The 19,029-nt window shown below is 44.9% G+C and overlaps 1 protein-coding gene across 1 annotated transcript in view; it reads right to left on the bottom strand.

Annotated features, from left to right (window-relative positions):
- LOC138758571 (protein Niban 1-like) overlaps window positions 1-19,029 on the bottom strand; it is a 105,242-nt gene that overhangs the window by 49,469 nt on the left and 36,744 nt on the right. The window contains exons 5-6 of the mRNA XM_069927695.1: window positions 13,110-13,225; window positions 1,077-1,181 (exon numbers count right to left, since the gene is read on the bottom strand). Coding sequence (XP_069783796.1) covers window positions 1,077-1,181; window positions 13,110-13,225 — 221 coding nt within the window. The remainder of the gene's footprint in view (window positions 1-1,076; window positions 1,182-13,109; window positions 13,226-19,029) is intronic.

The raw sequence follows: 19,029 nt of genomic DNA, 5'->3' as shown, positions 1-19,029 counted from the left end.
TCACAAATGCTGAGAAATGTTACCAGGATAAGCAAAAAAACAGCAATAAACAGGAGCACTTATGTGAGAAGGCATTCATTCGTTTATTGTGTTGGAAATAATACATGTTCCACTTCAAATACGGAGAGAAATTCCTCTTTGAAAAATAGATCCAATGACAAGTTCACCTCCAAACTCATCTCCCCATCCACCTCAGCAATACCACACCCAGGCAGATATGGGACGGAACAGTGAGAAAAATGGAACAAAAAAAAGAAATGCTGGAAATAAGATCACCTCAACCTGGCAGGAAGGGAAGAAAGGAAATTGCATATTCTTGATGGAATGTACGAGACCTGGGCCTTTGTGAAAATATAAAAAACATGTGGCAAAATTTAATAGCTACTCAAGACGTGGCAAATCACATGACAGGAAATGGTGTGGAAGAGAAGTCAGGAGATCTCACACTGATGCACGAACAGTAAGTCCAACACCTTCCCATAAACAGATACAGGGATAATATATGAGAGAGAGATGTAGGAGGGAGAGAGAGAGAGAGAGAGAGAGAGGTGGGAGAGAGAGAGAGATGTAGGAGGGGGAGAGAGCGAGAGAGGTGGGAGAGAGAGAGAGATGTAGGAAGGAGAGAGAGAGAGGTGGGAGAGAGATGGGAAGAGATAGAGAGAGGTGTAGGAGATAAAGAGAGGGGGAGAAAAAGAGATCAAGCGGAGGAGAGGAGGAGAAAGAGAGAGAGAGAAAAGTGGGTGAGAGAGATGTGGAGAGAGAGAGGTGAGGCAACAGAGAGGGAGATATGAAAGAGGAAGAGAGAGACGGAGAGAAGGCAACATAGTGGAAGAGGTGAACAGAGAGATGGGAAAGGGGAAGAGAGAGAGAGAGTGAGGGAAAGCTGAACACGCTAAGATGGAGAGGAAGAGGGCAGAGGTTGGAGTAAGAGGGCAGAGGGACAATGGTTGATGATGATTCCACTATCCTGTGGCTCGAGACCACATACACAACGGCCCAGGGACCAAGAGAAGGAGAGAGAGGCGTGGAAAGAAGGTGAAGACTATAGTGCTTTACCACAACAAGATAAGACTCACTTTCAGCCAGGTCTGCTTCCGTTTGATCTCTGCCCCTCTGATGTGAGGAATGAGCTGAGACTCCAACACAGGGCACAGATCTTCCATCACTAGGTTACTCAGGATCTGGAAGAGATCAATCGGCAACTTAATTCCAAATAAATTTGTGTCAGGTTACTCATTTCTTCCCTGCAACTGGCTTGAAGTGCCAAATGTGAATTGATGAGACACTCTAGACCAGCCATTCTCAACGTTTTATTGGCTATGCCCTCCCACCACCCTAAATGTGCTGTGACCCCTAGGTTGGGCTTATGGTGTCCATTGAGAATGGCTGGTCTAAAAGGTGCCCATCCCATGTGTTCAAGTTTGTTTATAATAATCTGACAGTATTTATAAGACCAAACGAAACAGCGTTCCTCTGGACCACAGTGCACATACAGAATACACAACAGAAACCGATTATACACACACACAGACACAAACATACGACCACAGACACACACAGAGACACACCCACATGCATGTGCACACACACACACACAAACACACACAAACACACACAGACACACGCACACACACGGACACGTGTGCTCACACAAACACAAAAAACATACACGTATACACAGACCCACAAGCATACAAATACACACACATACATTCACATGTGCACACATACAAATACATGCACATAAACACACAGACACACATACAAACACATAAACACAAACACACACACATTCACCTACACACACAGACACACAACCAGACACACACACACAGACACACACACACAAACACACAGACATAAACACACATAAAGACACAATTACATACTCCTACATGTACACATACACCCACCCACATGGACAGATACACACACACATGCACACACAACCACATAAATACATACACATTAAAGCACCCACACATACACACCCACTCGCACACTCATACAAGTATACACACACATACATGCACAGAAATATACACACACCCACATACAAATGCACAACACATATGTGCACATATACACACACACACACACACACAACACACACATACACACCAACACCTATACACAAGTACTTACACACACATACATGTACACAAATGCACTAACACACACCCACATAGAGAGAAATAAACACAAATATACACACAGGCACAGAACAACACAAACAAACACACAAACATTAACACACATACATAGCACAAACATGCACACACACGTGCATGCACACACATACAAACAAAAACAGATATATACATCCATGTACATACACATAAACACACATGCAAACATGCACACAGCACACACACATACACAAACCACACATGTGCACACTCGAACACACAAACACACATGAGTAAACACACACATGCAGATACACATGCATGCACACAAACTCATGCATGTGTGCTAACACACAAACATACACATACCACACACTCAGACACACATCCATACACACAAATTAAAACACTCACACACACACACACACACACACACACACACACACACACACACACACACACACACACACACACACACACACACACTCAGACACTGACAAGCACAGATACACACAAACCTGCACACACAGGTACCCGCACACACATACACACACAAATGCCCAAACAAACACACACAAATACAAGCACAGAGACACATAAACACACACACACACATGCACACACAAATAAACATGCACACACACATACTAACATACACACATGCACACACATGCATGTTCATTCTGTTACAGAGTCCAGAGGACCCCAAAACCCAGCAGCAATAGATATACACCACGACAAAGGGTTACTTAAACAAAGGTTGCTTTTAATTATCTTTGCACATGAAAACAGAATCGAACTTTAACTTATTACTATCAACTTACTTAACCTACTTAACCCCCCTTTAATTCTAAGTGCACATGTGTGTAATGTGTATATAAGTGTAGAAAAGTGATTTGGTTCACAGTCCAATCTAACTGATTGCAGGCAATTCTTGTACTGTGCACAGAAGTTAGCATTAATAAAGTTCATCAGTCTTTGATGCTTAACAGGCAAATGGTTACCATTCAGGAGGGTTCTTGTGGGTGTTCAGAGAGAGATACATTTGTTCCAGGACATCTGCACCTGATTCCTGTTTAATCAGTCTTGCTGATGAAACTTGCCCCCTTCAAAGTTCTCCAGATGATCCTCTTTCTTTCAGGTCACCACAGAGTTCCTTTCAGACAGCCTGTCTTCTCCTTTGACCAGGCAGTCTTCCAAAGTTTGCCAGCTTATCCCTCTGGAACCGAAATCTCTGTCCCTCCTCTCTCTCTCACTCCCTCCCTCTCTGAGAGCAAAGCTGTTCTGCCTCTGCCTGCAAAGATCACATGCTCTTCCAGACAAGCTGCTGCCGTATGTTGCTACTTTAATGCCTTTTGCAAAATAGCACTCTGCAAAAGTCCTGCAAAAATTCTGTGTTTTAAAATGTGTGTGCAACCTGCTCTACAATCCTCCCAAACCACCTCTAAATACTCTGTCACTCCTTCCCCCTTTAAAGGAATTTTAACTCTTGAGTTAAAATTCAATTATAACTAAACTGTCTTAAAAATCACTACATTACATGTAAGAGACAACAATATACAATATATAACATGTTGTAATACAGTAACCCAATTTTGAGAGTATTTTTATATATGATCAATTTTAACATCTTGATAATCTGCTGTCACATTCTTTATGCCTCTTATCTGGTTAATTTGCAGATTATATTCTTGTAATATTAAACTCCAGTTTAACAATCTTCTGTTTTTATTCTTCATTTTATTCAAAAACACCAGAGGATTGTGGTCAGTGAATATCACAATTGGTTCATGAGGTACCAAGAAATACGTCAAAATTCTGCAGAGCAAATATGATAACCAACAGTTCTTTTTCAATAGTGGAATAGTTCCTTTGATGAGCATTGATTTTTTTGAAAAGTAGGCAACTGGATGGTCAATTTCATTATGTTTTTGCAATAAAACTGCATCTGCTGCCCCCTCACTGGTATCCACTGCTACAGAAAAAGGTTTATCAAAATCAGGAGATTTTAACACAGGGCAATGGCATAGCCTCTCCTTTAAATTTTCTAACACTGCCTGACAATCTTTAGTCCACACAAATTTCTCCCCTTTCTTCAAAAGGTTGGTTAAAGGAAGAGCAACCTCAGCAAAATATCTGAAAAATTTCCTGCAATATCCTGCCATTCCTAAAAACCTTTTCACTGCTTTATTGCCATTGGGAATAGGAAATTCAGAAATTGCATTCACCTTAGCTTGAATAGGTGCAACTTTCCCATGGCCAATTATATAACCCAAGTATGTTATCGTGGCATTTTCAAATTGGCTCTTTGCTAAATTAACAGTTAAGTTTGCTTTGGATAATCTTGCAAACAATTTGTCTAATTGCCTCAGATGTTCTTCCCATGTGTCACCTTTTGTGACCAAGTCATCCATATAAGCATCTGTATGTGTTAACCCTTGGATTGCTGCATTAATCATCTTCTGGAATGTTGCAAGGGCATTTTTCATGCCAAAAGGTTACACATTATACTGGCATAAACCGGATGGAATTACAAAAGCCGAAATATTCTTTCCTCTCTCAGTTAAAGGCACACACCAGTAACCCTTCAACAAATCCAACTTAGTAAGAAATTTAGCTTTACCAATTTTATCAATACAGTCATCTATTCTTGGAATAGGATAAGCATCTGTTTTAGTTACTGAATTAACCTTCCTGTAATCTGTACAAAACCTAACAGTTCCATCTGGTTTTAGTACCAGAATACAAGGAGAACTCCAATCTGAGTTTGAAAGTCTAATAATGTCATTCCTCAAAATATATTCCACCTCCTCATCCATGATTTTACTCTTTTGAATGTTTATTCTATATGGGTGCTGTTTTATGAGATTTGCTTCTCCAACATCTACATCGTGGTAAATCACTAATGTCCTTTTTGGAACATCTGGGAACAAATCTGTGTATTTCAAAAGTAATTCTTTCAACTGCATCTGCTCTTGTAACTTAAGATGGCCTAACTTTTCCAAAATTGTTGAGTTAGACAGGCGCACAGGAACCATGGTTTCTTTAAGGTTACCCTCACAAGATTCTGTTTCCATAATCTTATGATCTACCACTTCCTCCACTCTGTCAACAGCTAACGTCTCTGATACAGATTGTTCTCACTACCCTTATCCTCATAATAAGGTTTCACCATATTTATGTGACAAATCTGATTTTTATTCCTTCGATCTGGAGTGTTAACAACATAGTTAACATCATTCAGTTTTGATTTAATTACGTACGGTCCAGAAAATCCAGATTTCAATGGATTGTCATATGTTGGAAACAAAATCAAAACAGAGATAAGTGTGAGGTGCTTCATTTTGGTAAGAAGAATCAGAATAGGACATACGTGGTAAATGGGAGAGCATTGAGGAATACAGAAGAGCAGAAAGATTTAGGAGTAACGGTACATCGTTCCCTGAAGGTAGAAACTCACGTGAATAGGGTGGTGAAGAAGGCTTTTAGTATGCTGGCCTTTATCAATCATTGCATGGAATATAGGAGTTGGGAGGTGATGTTGAGATTGTATAAGACGTTGGTGCGGCCTAATTTGGAGTTCTGTGTGCAGTTCTGGTTGCCTAATTATAGGAGGATATAAACAGAGTGGAGAGAGTGCAGAGAAGGTTTACCAGAATGTTACCTGGGTTTAAGCATCTAGAGTATAGGGAGAGATTGGACAGATTAGGTCTTTATTCTTTGGAGCGTAGAAGGTTGAGAGGGGATTTGATAGAAGTATTTAAGATTATGAAAGGGATAGACAGAGTGGATGTGGATAGACTATTTCCGTTAAGAGGAGGAAAGATTAAAACAAGAGGACATGAGTTAAGAATTAAGGGGCAGATGTTTAGAGGTAACATGAGGGGGAACTTCTTTACTCAGAGAGTGGTAGCCGTGTGGAATGAGCTTCCGGGAGAAATAGTGGCGGCGGAGTCAATTGTATTATTTAAGAAAAGGTTGGACAGGTATATGGATGAGAAGAAGATGGAGGGTTATGGGCATTGTGCAGGGAGGTGGGACTAGAAAGGGGTGTTTGGTTCGGTGCGGACTAGAAGGGCCTAATGGCCTGTTTCCGTGCTGTAATTGTTATATATGTTTTTACTTCTTGTCTTAAAATTCCTCACCTGAGCTTTCCTATCAAATAAACACTTCATTTTACCCTGAGCCATTTCTAAATTCTCTTGAGCCAACGTCCACAATTTTTGTAACCTATCTTTAAATTTAGAAGCATAATCCAGCAAGTTCAACTGCACATCCTCATTAACCCACTGTTCTTTTATCAACATTAAAGGTCCTCTAACCTGATGTCCAAACACAATTTCAAACATATCGCACACAAACACATCCCAACACACAAATACATACACACAAACACAACTACACAAATGCACACACATGTGTACACCTACTTCCACACAAGCACACAAACACACAACCATTTTTCTTGATGAATATCTATTGCTGCTGGGTTTTGGGGTCCTTTGGGCTCATAACAGTGTGCATACATACGCACACACACATGCACACACAGGTGCGGTCATACACAAACACACACAACACACCACATACAAACACACATACCACGCACAAACACACACCACACACACATAAACATCACACACATGCACAAACATGAGTGCTCACACCCACAATTACACACCTACACACACAAACATACACATCCACACATGCACACACATACATGCACACATGTGTGCTCACACACATACCACACATATACTTGCCACACACAAGCAGACACACACAAACATGCATATATGCACACATACACATGCACATGCACACATAGGCACACCAATACATATATATGCACAAACATGCACACGAACACACACCACACAAACTGCACACTCACATACATAAACACACCAAATCACAAAACAACACTCATGTGCGCACACCCATTCACACACACAAACACACACGCACACACACACAAGCACATATGTGCTCAGACACAAACAATAACACACAGATACACACATAAAAACACGAAAACACACAAGCACACACAAACATACAAACACAGACACACACAAACACACGCACACACACAAACAAGCACAAATATGTACACACACGCACACACCAAACACGTGCCATTAGACACACAGAATCTCACACACACACACACCACACACACACACACACACACACACACACACACACACACAGTGTCAGGACTTACGACAACCATACTATTCCACTCCATTTCAGCAACCATGGCTTCATTTAGCGATTTGATTTAGCAGACATCCGCCAGCCTCTCCCTGGGGCGGACTTCCTGAGGGCCAACTCCTTCCTAGTCAATGACAAGGGCCGCTGGCTGGTACACGCAAAGACCTTTCAGACCCTTGTACTAGAATGCACCAAACTGTCTGCTCCCCACCTACACTCGGTGGCAAGTCCAGGCAATGAGTTTACCAAGATTCTTGCTGAATTCCCCTCCATGGTGATGCTGCTCCAACTCCATTGAGCCTAAACACGGGGTAAGCCATCATCCTCACTAAAGGCCCCCCCACTTCACGTCAGAGCACGCCGCCTCCTGCCAGATAAACTCAATCTTGCCAAGGAGGAGATCTTAAAATGGAGGAACTCATCATCATCCGTCATTCCAACATTCCCTGGGCCTCCCCTCTCCATATAGTCCCTAGGCATTATGCCTTAAGGTGTGTGTTGGAGACCATGCAGGGACTACCGCCGGCTAAATGAAGCCGTCACATCGGATAGATACCCCGTCTCCCATATTCAGGACTTTTCCACAAACCTGCAAGGGGCACAGATATTTTCCAAAATCGACTTAATCCATGGCTATCATCAGATTTCGCATCCACCCTGAGGATATCACAAAGTCTGCCATTATTACACCACTTGGGCTATTCAAATTCCTCAGATTGCCCTTCAGCCTAAAATGCTGCACAGACCTGTGGGCAGGAATTTGAAGTTTGTGTTCATCTACCCTGATGACATTCTGATTGCAAGCTGTGACCGTGCTAACCACGCCGCTCACATCAGACAATTGTGCCACAGGTTGACTGAATTTGGCCTGTCAATTAATCCAGCAAAATGCTGGTTCAGCAAAGACTCCAATAAATTTTTTAGGTCACAGTATCGACTGTCACAAGGCTAAACCACTAACCAATAAGGTAGAGGTCATTCAAGCATTCCCCAAGCCTACCAGAGTTCGCTGGCATGGTGAATTTTTACACAGCCGGGGGCGGATCGCACCATGAAACCTTTATTCTCCCTTATGAATGGTATGAAGAAGGTGATTTCATGGAATCAGGAGGCATCCGATGCATTCCAGGGAACAAAAGGTGCCCTGGCTAACACTGCCCTCCTGATGCTGCTCCAACTCATTGAGCCTAAACATGGGGTAAGCCATCATCCTCTCCCACAGTGGACGCTTCTGACCCAGCAGTTGGAGGGGGGGGTCTTTGAACAGAGGGCGAGTGGACACAGGCAACCCCTTTCATTTTTCAGTTGACATTTGTGGGCGTCTGAACAGAAATATAGTGCTTTCGATAGGGAACTCCAGGTATTGCACCTGGCAAACAGACATTTTAGATTCTTCCTTGAGGGCAGGAAGTTCCAAATTTTTACAAACCACAAGCCCCTCACCTTCGCCTTCACAAAGGTTTCCGACCCATGGTCAGGCAAGTTACAGAGGCACATTTCATATATTTCAGAATTTTCAGCATATTGTGAGAAAATCCAACATGGTGGCCGATGTCTTGTCACATCCCACATTACAGGCGATTCACATCTCAACATCTAGCGTTGACTATAAGGCTCTGGTTGAAGCACAGGCAGCAGACAAGGACATTGATGCACATCGCACTGTGATTACTGGCTTCCAGTTGGAGGACATAAAGCTTGGCCCTGGGGAGCAGACTGTCCTGTGCAACACGTCTATGGGTAAGCCTTGTCCCATCATTCCCACTACCTGGAGGAGGCGCATTTTCGAGGCCATACGCAACCTGGCACACCCCACCATCAAAACACACATCAAAATGGTTGCTAGTCGATTCGTCTGGCATGGCCTCCACAAAGAGGTCAGCCAGTGGGCCAGGAATTGTACACAGAGCCAGACCTTGAAAATTCATACCCACACTAAAGCGCCCCCCCCACAGTCATTTCAACCACCATGACGCCGATTCAGCCACATCTACTGGATCTGGTGGCCCCCTAGGCACACGCTACTTACTGACTCGAGTAGACAGGTCAACCAGATGGCCGGAAGCCATCCTTTTCCAGAGATCTTTATGGAAATGTGCATCAGGGCCCTCCTACACAACTGGGTGGCTAGGTTCAGGGTTCCAGAGCATATAACCTCTGACAGGGGCTCCCAATTTACCTCTGGCCTCTGGTCTTATCTTGCTAATGCCCTGGGTACTCAGCTGCACTATACCATGGCTTAACACCCTCAGGCCAGGTTTGGTGGAGTGATTCCAACAACACCTTAAAGTAGCTCTCATGGCCAGACTCAATGGCCCTAACTGGGTGGATGAGCTCCCGTGGGTCCTCCTGGGGATCCAGGCCACTCCTAAAGAGGACATTAAGGTTTCTGCAGCTGAAATGGTGTACTGCGCACCATTAGTGATTCTGGAGGAATTCCTGGCCGCCAAAGACACTGGGGACAATTTCCCTGCGGCCACCTTGTCCTGCCTGCGGGACACTTACCCCAACACAGACAAAACAGCAGGGTCATGGACAACATTTGTACCTAAAGGAAGCGGGATGCACAGGACCCCCACCCCACTACAGAGACCTTACGAAGGCCCATACAAAATTATACGACACAACACGTTTTTTGGATATTGAGGGGAGAAACAAGATTTTCACCCTGGACCAGCTCAAGTCGACATTCCTTGACTCTGACCACCCGATCCATGACCCACCCCCAAAGTGAAGGGGCAGGCCTCCCAAGCACAAGGCCTCACCTAACGCCAATTCTGGGTGGTGGGGGGTCGTGTAGTGGGCCGCCGAACGCACCACACCCGAAGTGGAGACATGACACCGGGAGCCTGTGGCCTATACCACCTGCCAAGATGGGCTACGCTCTTTAAAGTCGGTGCCTGACTCAGCAGCATGCAGCTGCAGCGTCACACTCCGACGGGCTGGCCACTGGCAACCAATTGGGTGGAGCTAGGGAAGCAGCCACACCTGGGGATGAGAGGTGCTCACTGATTGACCAATTCACAGATAGCACTAACAACCAATCCCAGAAAGCGGATTGTAATGCCACCAGTTGGGGTGGGCGGGGGGGGGGGGGAGGATGACATCAGAGATGGGCTTATAACTAGAGCTGCCAGCACAATAAACCAGTGCTGAATTCACTCCCGTCGTGTGTGTCACTTCTTTGAGCGTAACTTCTCCAGCAGTAGCAGCCGCTACACCTTTTTGATTAAAGTTATTTTAATGTTTGAATTAAAATGATAGGGATTGGCCTACTACTGCACACTGGGCTCCGGTGTACATGAACAGTAAGCTGAGGGGAAAGGGGAGGGTTCAATGTTGTGACTCGGGCATCAGGAGCTCTGATGTAGGCTGAGGAGAGGGTTTGGAGTTGGGACTTGGGCATCGGGAGCTCGGGTATATACTGAAGGGTTTGGAGTTGGGACAGACATCAGGAGCTCCAGCTTAGGCTAAGGGGAGAGTTCAGAGTTGGGGCTTGGGTGTCAGGAGCTCAGGTGAAGGCTGAGGGGAAGGCTTGGAGTTGAGCATCGCAATCTTTGGTGACTGGAGCTCCCGACACCCGACTCCAAATCCTCCCCTTGGCTTACTTGAACTGTACGGCACAATTTGCAAATCAATTCCGTTTTTAAATAAAACAAACATTTTACTCACAACGCTCACTCTTGGGGGCTCTCACTCTAATTTACTGTTCGAACATTGAATTCTTTTCGTGCTCACATTGATTCATGCATGTGTGGCATGTGATCCACGCCAGCTAATAGCAGGGAGCACACACAAGGAGGTGGCAGGGCACCTGCGGCTGATGCTATGGTCTCACAGTTCAAAAACAGGCACCAATTTTGAACAAATGTGCTCAGGGAAGCAGTCGCTCCCTCTGCACACACACCCCAACCCCTCTCCAGCTACTGCCCCCCTGAAAAAATCCCCTCTACCCCTTCTCTACCACCAGATGCGATTTCAGACGCACAGATCAGCTTCCAACCCTCAAACCCTCTTGCCCAAATCTGTTCTTTCCTCCCCTTCCTTTTCTCCTGACTGAATTGGGCATTAATAGTTTGGTGGTGGGAAAGTGGAGGATTGAGGAGTGGGGATTGAATTAAAGCAGCTCACCCAGAGCTTGGTGATTGACTGAGAGGCCACTTCACTGGCTCAATCAGTCTATCACCCAGCGTCACCCACCAGCCCAACCAGAGGGCCACTAATAACTGCCTCTGGGCACTCTGGGCGAGCTGGTTTAATTCACCCCTCACCCCCTCCCCCCCTCCATCATCTTCCACCTTCCCACCAAACTATTCGATTTTTAATATCTCACCAACCAAATTGGATGTTGAACATCGAACAGTTTGGTGAGAAAGTGAAGGATCTCACACGCCGCATCCCGCCGCTCCCAGAATCCACCACGCATGTCCCCCCTGGCAACGGCACAACACCAACCCTGGCCACCCCCACAGACCCGCAGTAAGTGTGAAACAACAAACCGAGACCAGGCTACACTTTACTGAAAAGGCTGTAGCTTGGGCCCCCTTACCCGCTGGGCCCCTAGGTTTCAGCCTAATCCGTCACTGGCGACGAGGCAAATACCGATGTAAAAGACAAGCAGTGGGCAAAAACACGGCGGTAGATCAAGCCCAAAACATTAATGGTATATTTTCAGAATTCAGATTTGTTGTCAGAGGACATACATGACATGACTTACTACCCGGAAATTCTCTTTTCTGCGGGCACAGCAGAATTACCACTTATTGGTAGTGCAAAGAAAAACTGTACTCAATGTAAATAAAGAACTGTAAACAGATAGCGAATGTAAACAAACTGACTGTGTAATACAGAGAGAATTAAAAAAATCAATAAAGTGCAAAGTAAGTCTTTAAATACATCTTTGCTACATAAGGTTCACAGTTTCACCTGCTGAGTTTCTCCAGCATTGTGTTTTTACCTCAATTGTGGCATCTGCAGGCTTTTGTATATTATTTCTGTTGTAAATTTGATGTTAAACAGGAAATGCTGGGATCAAGTGCAGCAGGTAGACGTGCTGGAGAAACTCAGCAGGTCACACAGCATCTGTAGGAAGGAAAGAGTAACCGACACTTCGGGGCCCAAACCCCTTGTCAAGGTGTGAGCAAACCAATAAAAGAGTGGGGGAGAAGAGATGAGGGTGGAAGGGGCAGGGAGAGGAACACAGACTAACAGGTGGACATAGGAGGGAGGGTAGAAGAGAAAATTGCTGAGAAGTGATCTGGGGAGAGGGTACCTCTCTGAATGGAGAAGGTGGGGTGGGGGGAGCATAGGGAGAGACTCAGGAGAGGGGTTTAACAGAAAATTGGAGGTCGATATCAATGTCATGAGTTCAGACAGGGCCTAGATGGAATTCAAGGTGTTCTTCTGATTTCACACCAAGTGAACCAAAAATTCCCAAAACATTTTCTCACCAAATCAAACCAAAAATCCTGTCAATGGTCTGGGAAGAGACTGAAGTTTGGCTGTCCCACTGGCAGTCTGTGGGGCTTACAGAGGGGGTCTGCAGTGAGTACGGATGTTCTGAGTGTAAAAGGTTAACAACCACTGGGTTAGAATGGGAATGGTTAAGGAATGAAAGTGGCTCGATGGTGTTTGCAAGTAGATCTTCAGGTTCAAACTCAAGGGCTAAACAATCGGGGGTCAGATATTATGAATGGTGCTTCACAAATGCAGTTCTTCCTGTGTGTCAAGGTGCAGGCATAGGGCCACCACAAACATTACCTCGGTCTCTGAGCCCAGGTACAAGTCACAGATTCCGTATCGTCCTTTCTGCTCTCTATACACTCGCACAGCCTCCAGGAATGCACGGACGTCAAAAGAATCTCTGCCAAAGAGCACTGCAAGGAAAACAATGGCGTGCTAGTGCACACGATTTTAAATTCTCACAACAATCAGGTCATGTCGGAAGTTCGGATCTGGAGCTCGGGTGGCCGATGGATCAAACAGGAGTCTGTCTGTGTGGCTGCAGAGGCCTCGGGAGGCAAATCCACGGACACTCGGTGACTCTGAAGGGACTTTCTTTTGCTTCTCTTTCTCTCGTACTGTAAGGGGTGTCGGGCGACAGTAATGGTGACCCTTTATCTGCCTAACGGCAGACAGGAGGGAATTTCCTGTGATATTTCATGTTCTGTACAATAAAGAAATCAATCGGTTTCTTGCAATGTCACTGTCAGGCATTGCTCATGGTTTGATTTACCGTGGAGTAAGGCCCCCTCTACTTCATCACATCAAACACTCCCAGGGCAGGGTCTGAACGTGTCCCACACGGAGTAAAGCTCCCTCTACACTGCCCTGTCAAACTCTCAGAGCAAGTCAATATGGGTTCGATAACGTTGCATCTGTTCTAGCCTTAGCCAGGGAAGGAGTTTTGTTCTCAGCCACGGGCATGGTTATTATTTTCCACACCTGCAAGTCCACAAGATCTTCTGAGCAAGGCTGGCCAGTGGGAATGGGGAGAGGGGCAGTCCCTTTGGCCCACTATGTCTGCATGCCCAATTTATGACATTTTAAATTTAGCCATTCAGCACAGGTAATAGGCCATTTTGGCCCACGAGCCCCTACCACCCAATTACACCCAATAAATCTACACCCCTGGTACGTTTTGAACAGTGGGAGGAAGCTGGACCCTCCCAGAGGAAATCCACACAAACAGGGGGAAAATGTGCAATTGCATATAGCATGGGATTTGAGCCCTGGTCCTGGTTGCTGTTGCTCACCCACTAACTGTACCACCCCCCTACGCTAACTGTACCACCCCCTACGCTAACTGTACCACCCCCTACGCTAACTGTACCACCCCCTACGCAAACTGTACCACCCCCTACGCTAACTGTACACTGACTGTAGTAAGACTCTGTGACTGGTACATACACATACTGCTTTTCTAACTGCTTCCACCAACACTCCAGGCAGCCTGCCCCGGGCACCCACCTGTGTAAAAAACCCAGCCCTGCACCATCTCCTCTAAACTCCTCCCCTCCAATGTAAACACATGGAAGAAATATTCTGACCATTGATGACTGGCGAGACCAACACTCACTGAGGGGCTTTGCTGGAGCAGTTGGAAGCTCCATTTACAGAGGGAGGAAAGTGACAGTGAACGGGGAATGCATTGCCTGGGGCTGCCACACCCCACCTCCCGGCACAAACAAGCTGCAAGGCAGTGCAGTGGTCCAGCAGATGGAGCAGCTGCCTCACAGCATCAGAGGGATGGCTGCAACCCTGACCGCCAGCGCTGTTGTGTGAGATTTGTACATTAACCTTGTGACTTAAGTGGGTTTCCCACACAGGTGCCCTAGTTCCTTCCCACACCCTCAACGATATGCAGATAAATTGGCTGCTGTAAGTATGGAGGGAGCAGTCGAATCTGGGACTAGGGTTGATCAGAATGTGGAGAGACTGAATTACAAGGGGATTAATGTTGACCAGGTAAGTGTGTGTTTGTGTGTGTCTGTGTGTGTGTGTGTGTGTGTGTGTGTGTGTGTGTGTGTGTGTGTGTGTGTGTGTATGTCTGTGTACATGTGCGAATGCATGTGCATGTAAGAGGGTGTAATTGTTTGTGTGCATGTGTATGAATTTGCATGTGAGTGTATGTGGAAATGTGTGTGTTTGTGTGCAAGTGTGTGCTTATGTTGGTGCATGCATGTGTATGTGAACCTACAGGTGCATGTACATGTGTATTTGTGTTTGCATGTATTTGTGTCCATGCACATGTGCACATCTGGGTATATGTGTGCTTGTTTGCACATATGCATGCAATTGAGTGTATGTGTGCGCACAAGTGTGAGTGTATGTGTGTGTTTGTGTGTGTGCACATGTGTGATTGCAAGCATGTGTCTGTGTATGCATGAGCTGGAGTGTGTGCATATCTATGTATGTGTGTTTGCATGCTTGCATGGACATGTGTTTTTGCATGTGCATGTTTGACCATGCATGTTTGTGCATGTGTGTGTGTGCATGAGTGAGTGTGTGTGCACAGGTAGGTATGTGCATATGTGTGTGCATGTGCATGAGTGTGCTCATGGATGTGAGAGTGTGTGTGCATGTAAGTGTGTGCATGCATGCATGTGAATGAATGTGTGTGCATGTGAATGTGTGTGTGAGTGTGTGTGTTTGCATGTGTGTATGTGTATATATACATGGGAACATGTGTGCATGCATTTCTTTGTGTGTATGTGTGTGTCTTTGTGTGCATGTGTGTGGATGCATTTGCATGTGTGAGTATGCATGTGTGTTTGTATATGTGCATGTGGTGTGTGTGAGTGTGCATGCAGGTGCATGTGTGAGTGTGCATGTGTGCTTATATATGTGCATGTGGTGTGTGTGAGTGTGTATGCAGGTGCATGTGTGTGTACAGAAGCAGGTATATGTGCATGTGAATTTGTGTGTGCACAAGCTCATTTATGTGTCTGCATGCATGAGTGGATGTTTGCATTTGTACACGAGTGTGTGCTCGCATGTGCATAAGTGTGCAAGTTCATGCAAATGTGAGTATGTGCATGTGTGTGTTTGCACTCATGAATGTGAATGTGTGCATGTGTGTGTGATTACACAGGTGCATGTGTATGTGCGTGAAAGTCTGAGTGTTTGCTGCATCCATGCATCTGAGTGTGTACATGCAGGTGCATGTACTTATGCTTGTATTTATGTGTTTGCACACATGTGTGCATGCACCCAGGCAGATGTTTTCATGTATTCTTTGTGCATGTGTTAGCAAACATGCTCGCGTGCATGTGCTTGAATATGTACACATGTGTGTGTGCATGCACATGCAAGTGTGTGTGTTTAAGCACATGCATGAGTGGGTGCACAGATGTATGTGTCCATGTGTGAGTGCATGCATGTGTGTGCATGTGTGTGCGGGTGTGAATGCAGGTATGTTTATGAGCATGTGTACATGTATGCATGTGTGGGTGTTTGTGCACGTGCATGAATGTGAGTGTGTGTGCATGTGCACACACAGGTGCATGATGAATGTATATGTTTGCATGTGTGTATGTGCATGTGAGCATGTGTGTGCACATTTATGTTTGTGTGTACATGTATATAAGTGAGGATTCATGTGTGTTTGTGGGCATGAGTATGTGTGCATTCAGATGCATGTATGTGTTGTTTTCATGCATGTGTGTTTGTTTGCACATGTGCATGTGAGTATGTGCAGGTGTATGTACACTTACATGCATGTGTGCATGTGTTGTGCATGTGTTTGCATGCATGCATATGTGTGTATTTGCAAGTACACACATGTGAGTGTGTTTAATCACCTGTGCATGTTTGTGTTTATGTGTGCGTGTAAATGATATGCATGAAAGAATGTGTGTGGAGGGACCTGACTGTTTATGTATATGTTTTTGTAAGTGTGTGCATGTGTGTTTGCATGTGTGCATGTGTATGGGTATATATTTGTGTGTTTGTACATGTGTATGTGCATTTGTGTGTGTGTTTACATGTGTGTGTATTTCCACTTGTGTGTGCATGCAGATGCATGTTCATGTGTATGTGTGTGTGTGTTTGCACATGTGCACATGTGTGCATGTGAGTGTATGTGTGCATGTGTATCTGAGTGCACATGTTCATACATGTGATGTGGCTGTAAAGGGTTGTGTGCACACAGGTTTGTGTGCATATGCATGTGTGCCATTGAATGTGTATGCACATGAATGTTTGTATGCATGCATGTTTCCATGTATGTGTGTGTGTGATCATGTGGGTGTGCATATATCTGTGTGTGATTGCAAGCATGTGCATGTGGGTACATGTGTATGTTTCCATGTGCATGTGCGAATGCATGCATGTGGTCATGTGCATGGCCGTGTGTGTTTTCCTGTGCATGCACACATGTGCATGTGTGTTTTGATGTGTGCATGTATGTATGTGTGTGCATTTGCATGTGTGATTGTGCATATGTATTTGTGTGGGTTGCATGTGTGTTTATATGCATGTGAGTACAGGTTGTGTGCATGTGTGTGTTTGCACACTTGCTTGTACATGTGTATCTGCACATGTGTGTCCATGTGTATCTGCTTGTGTGTGTGTGTGTGCATATGCATGTGTGTGTGGGTATGTGCCTGTGTAGCCATATGCATGTCCATGCACATGTACACATCTGGGTATATGTGTGCTTGTTTGCATACATGCATGCATTTGAGTGTATGTGTGCACACAGGTGTGTGTGCATGTGTATGTGTGTGTTTGTATGTGTGCACATGTGTATGATTGCAAGCATGTGTGTGAAGTGTATGCATGAGCTGGAGTGTGTGCATGTCTATGTATGTGTGTTTGCATGTATTTGTGTCCATTTGTTTGCATGCATGTGTGTGTGAATGTGCTCACAGTTGCATGTGTGTTTGTGTGCATGTTTGTGTGCGCATGTGGGTGTGTGTGGTGGCAAGCATACGTGTGTGAATGTCTGTGTATGTGATAGCGCGCATGCACACTTGTGTGTGCATGTTTGCATGTGTGTGAATGCTTGTGTGCATTTGCATGTGTGTTTTTGTGTGCATGTACATGCATGTGTGTGTGCATGTGTGCTCTTGCTCATGTGTGCATTTCCTCATGTGCATGTGTTTGAACATGAATGTGCGTGTTTGCAGATGTATGTTTGCAACCATGCCTGCATATGAATGTGTCTATTAATGCATAAACATGAGTATACATGTGTGTGTGCACACACGTGGATGTGTATTTGTGTGAATATACATGTGTGTACATGTGTGTGTGCACAAGTGTTAGTATGTGTGTGTGTATGCAGGTGCATATGTGTGTGTGTATATGTATCCATTTCCACTTCTGCACACATGTGAATGTGTTTGTGTATATGTGCGTTGCATGTGCACAGGTATATATCTGTGTGAATGTGTGTGTATGGACATCTATATGCATATACCTGTGGAAATGTGTGTGTTTGTGTGCAAGTGTGTGCTTATGTTGGTGCATGCATGTGTATGTGAACCTACAGGTGCATGTACATGTGTATTTGTGTATATTTGCATGAGTGCATGCATGTATGTGTTTGCACTTGCACACTGATGTGGCTACGTGCATGTGTGTTTGCACGTGTGCCTATTTTTGCATGGGTGCATGTGTGTGAGTCTATGTGTGTGCATGTGCGTGTTCATGTGTGTGTTTGTGTGAGTTTGCATGCATGCATGTCTGGATTTGTGTGTGTACATATGATCATGTGTGATTGTGTGTGTGCATGTGTATATACTTATGAGTGAATATGTGTGTGTGTGTGTGCTTATGCAGGTGAGTGTGTGTGCATGCATGAGTCTGTGTGTGTGAATATGTGTGTTTTTGTGTGCACGCGTGTCTGTATGTGTGCATGTACAGGTGAATGTGTGTTTGCACCTGAGTGTGTATTTGCAGACATGCATGTCTGTTTGCATGTGAGCATGTATGTAGGTGTGCATGTATTTGTGTGTGCATGCACATACATCTGTGTACATGCATGCATGCATGTGTGCATATATGTGTGCTCACACACATGCATGCAATGCACCTGAGCTTGTGTTTGCACAAGTCTGCATGTATTTATTTGTATGTGTGTTTGCATGCATACATGTCTAGGTTTATGTGTGAGCATGAGCATGTGTGTGCATATGCATGTGAGTGTGTGTGATTGTGTGTGTGCATATGCAGG

This window comes from Narcine bancroftii, chromosome 3 (genome assembly GCF_036971445.1).
Source record: "Narcine bancroftii isolate sNarBan1 chromosome 3, sNarBan1.hap1, whole genome shotgun sequence".
NCBI lineage: Eukaryota > Metazoa > Chordata > Chondrichthyes > Torpediniformes > Narcinidae > Narcine > Narcine bancroftii.
Note: the sequence above shows the minus strand (reverse complement) of the source record. Positions and strands in the feature narration are given on the sequence as shown.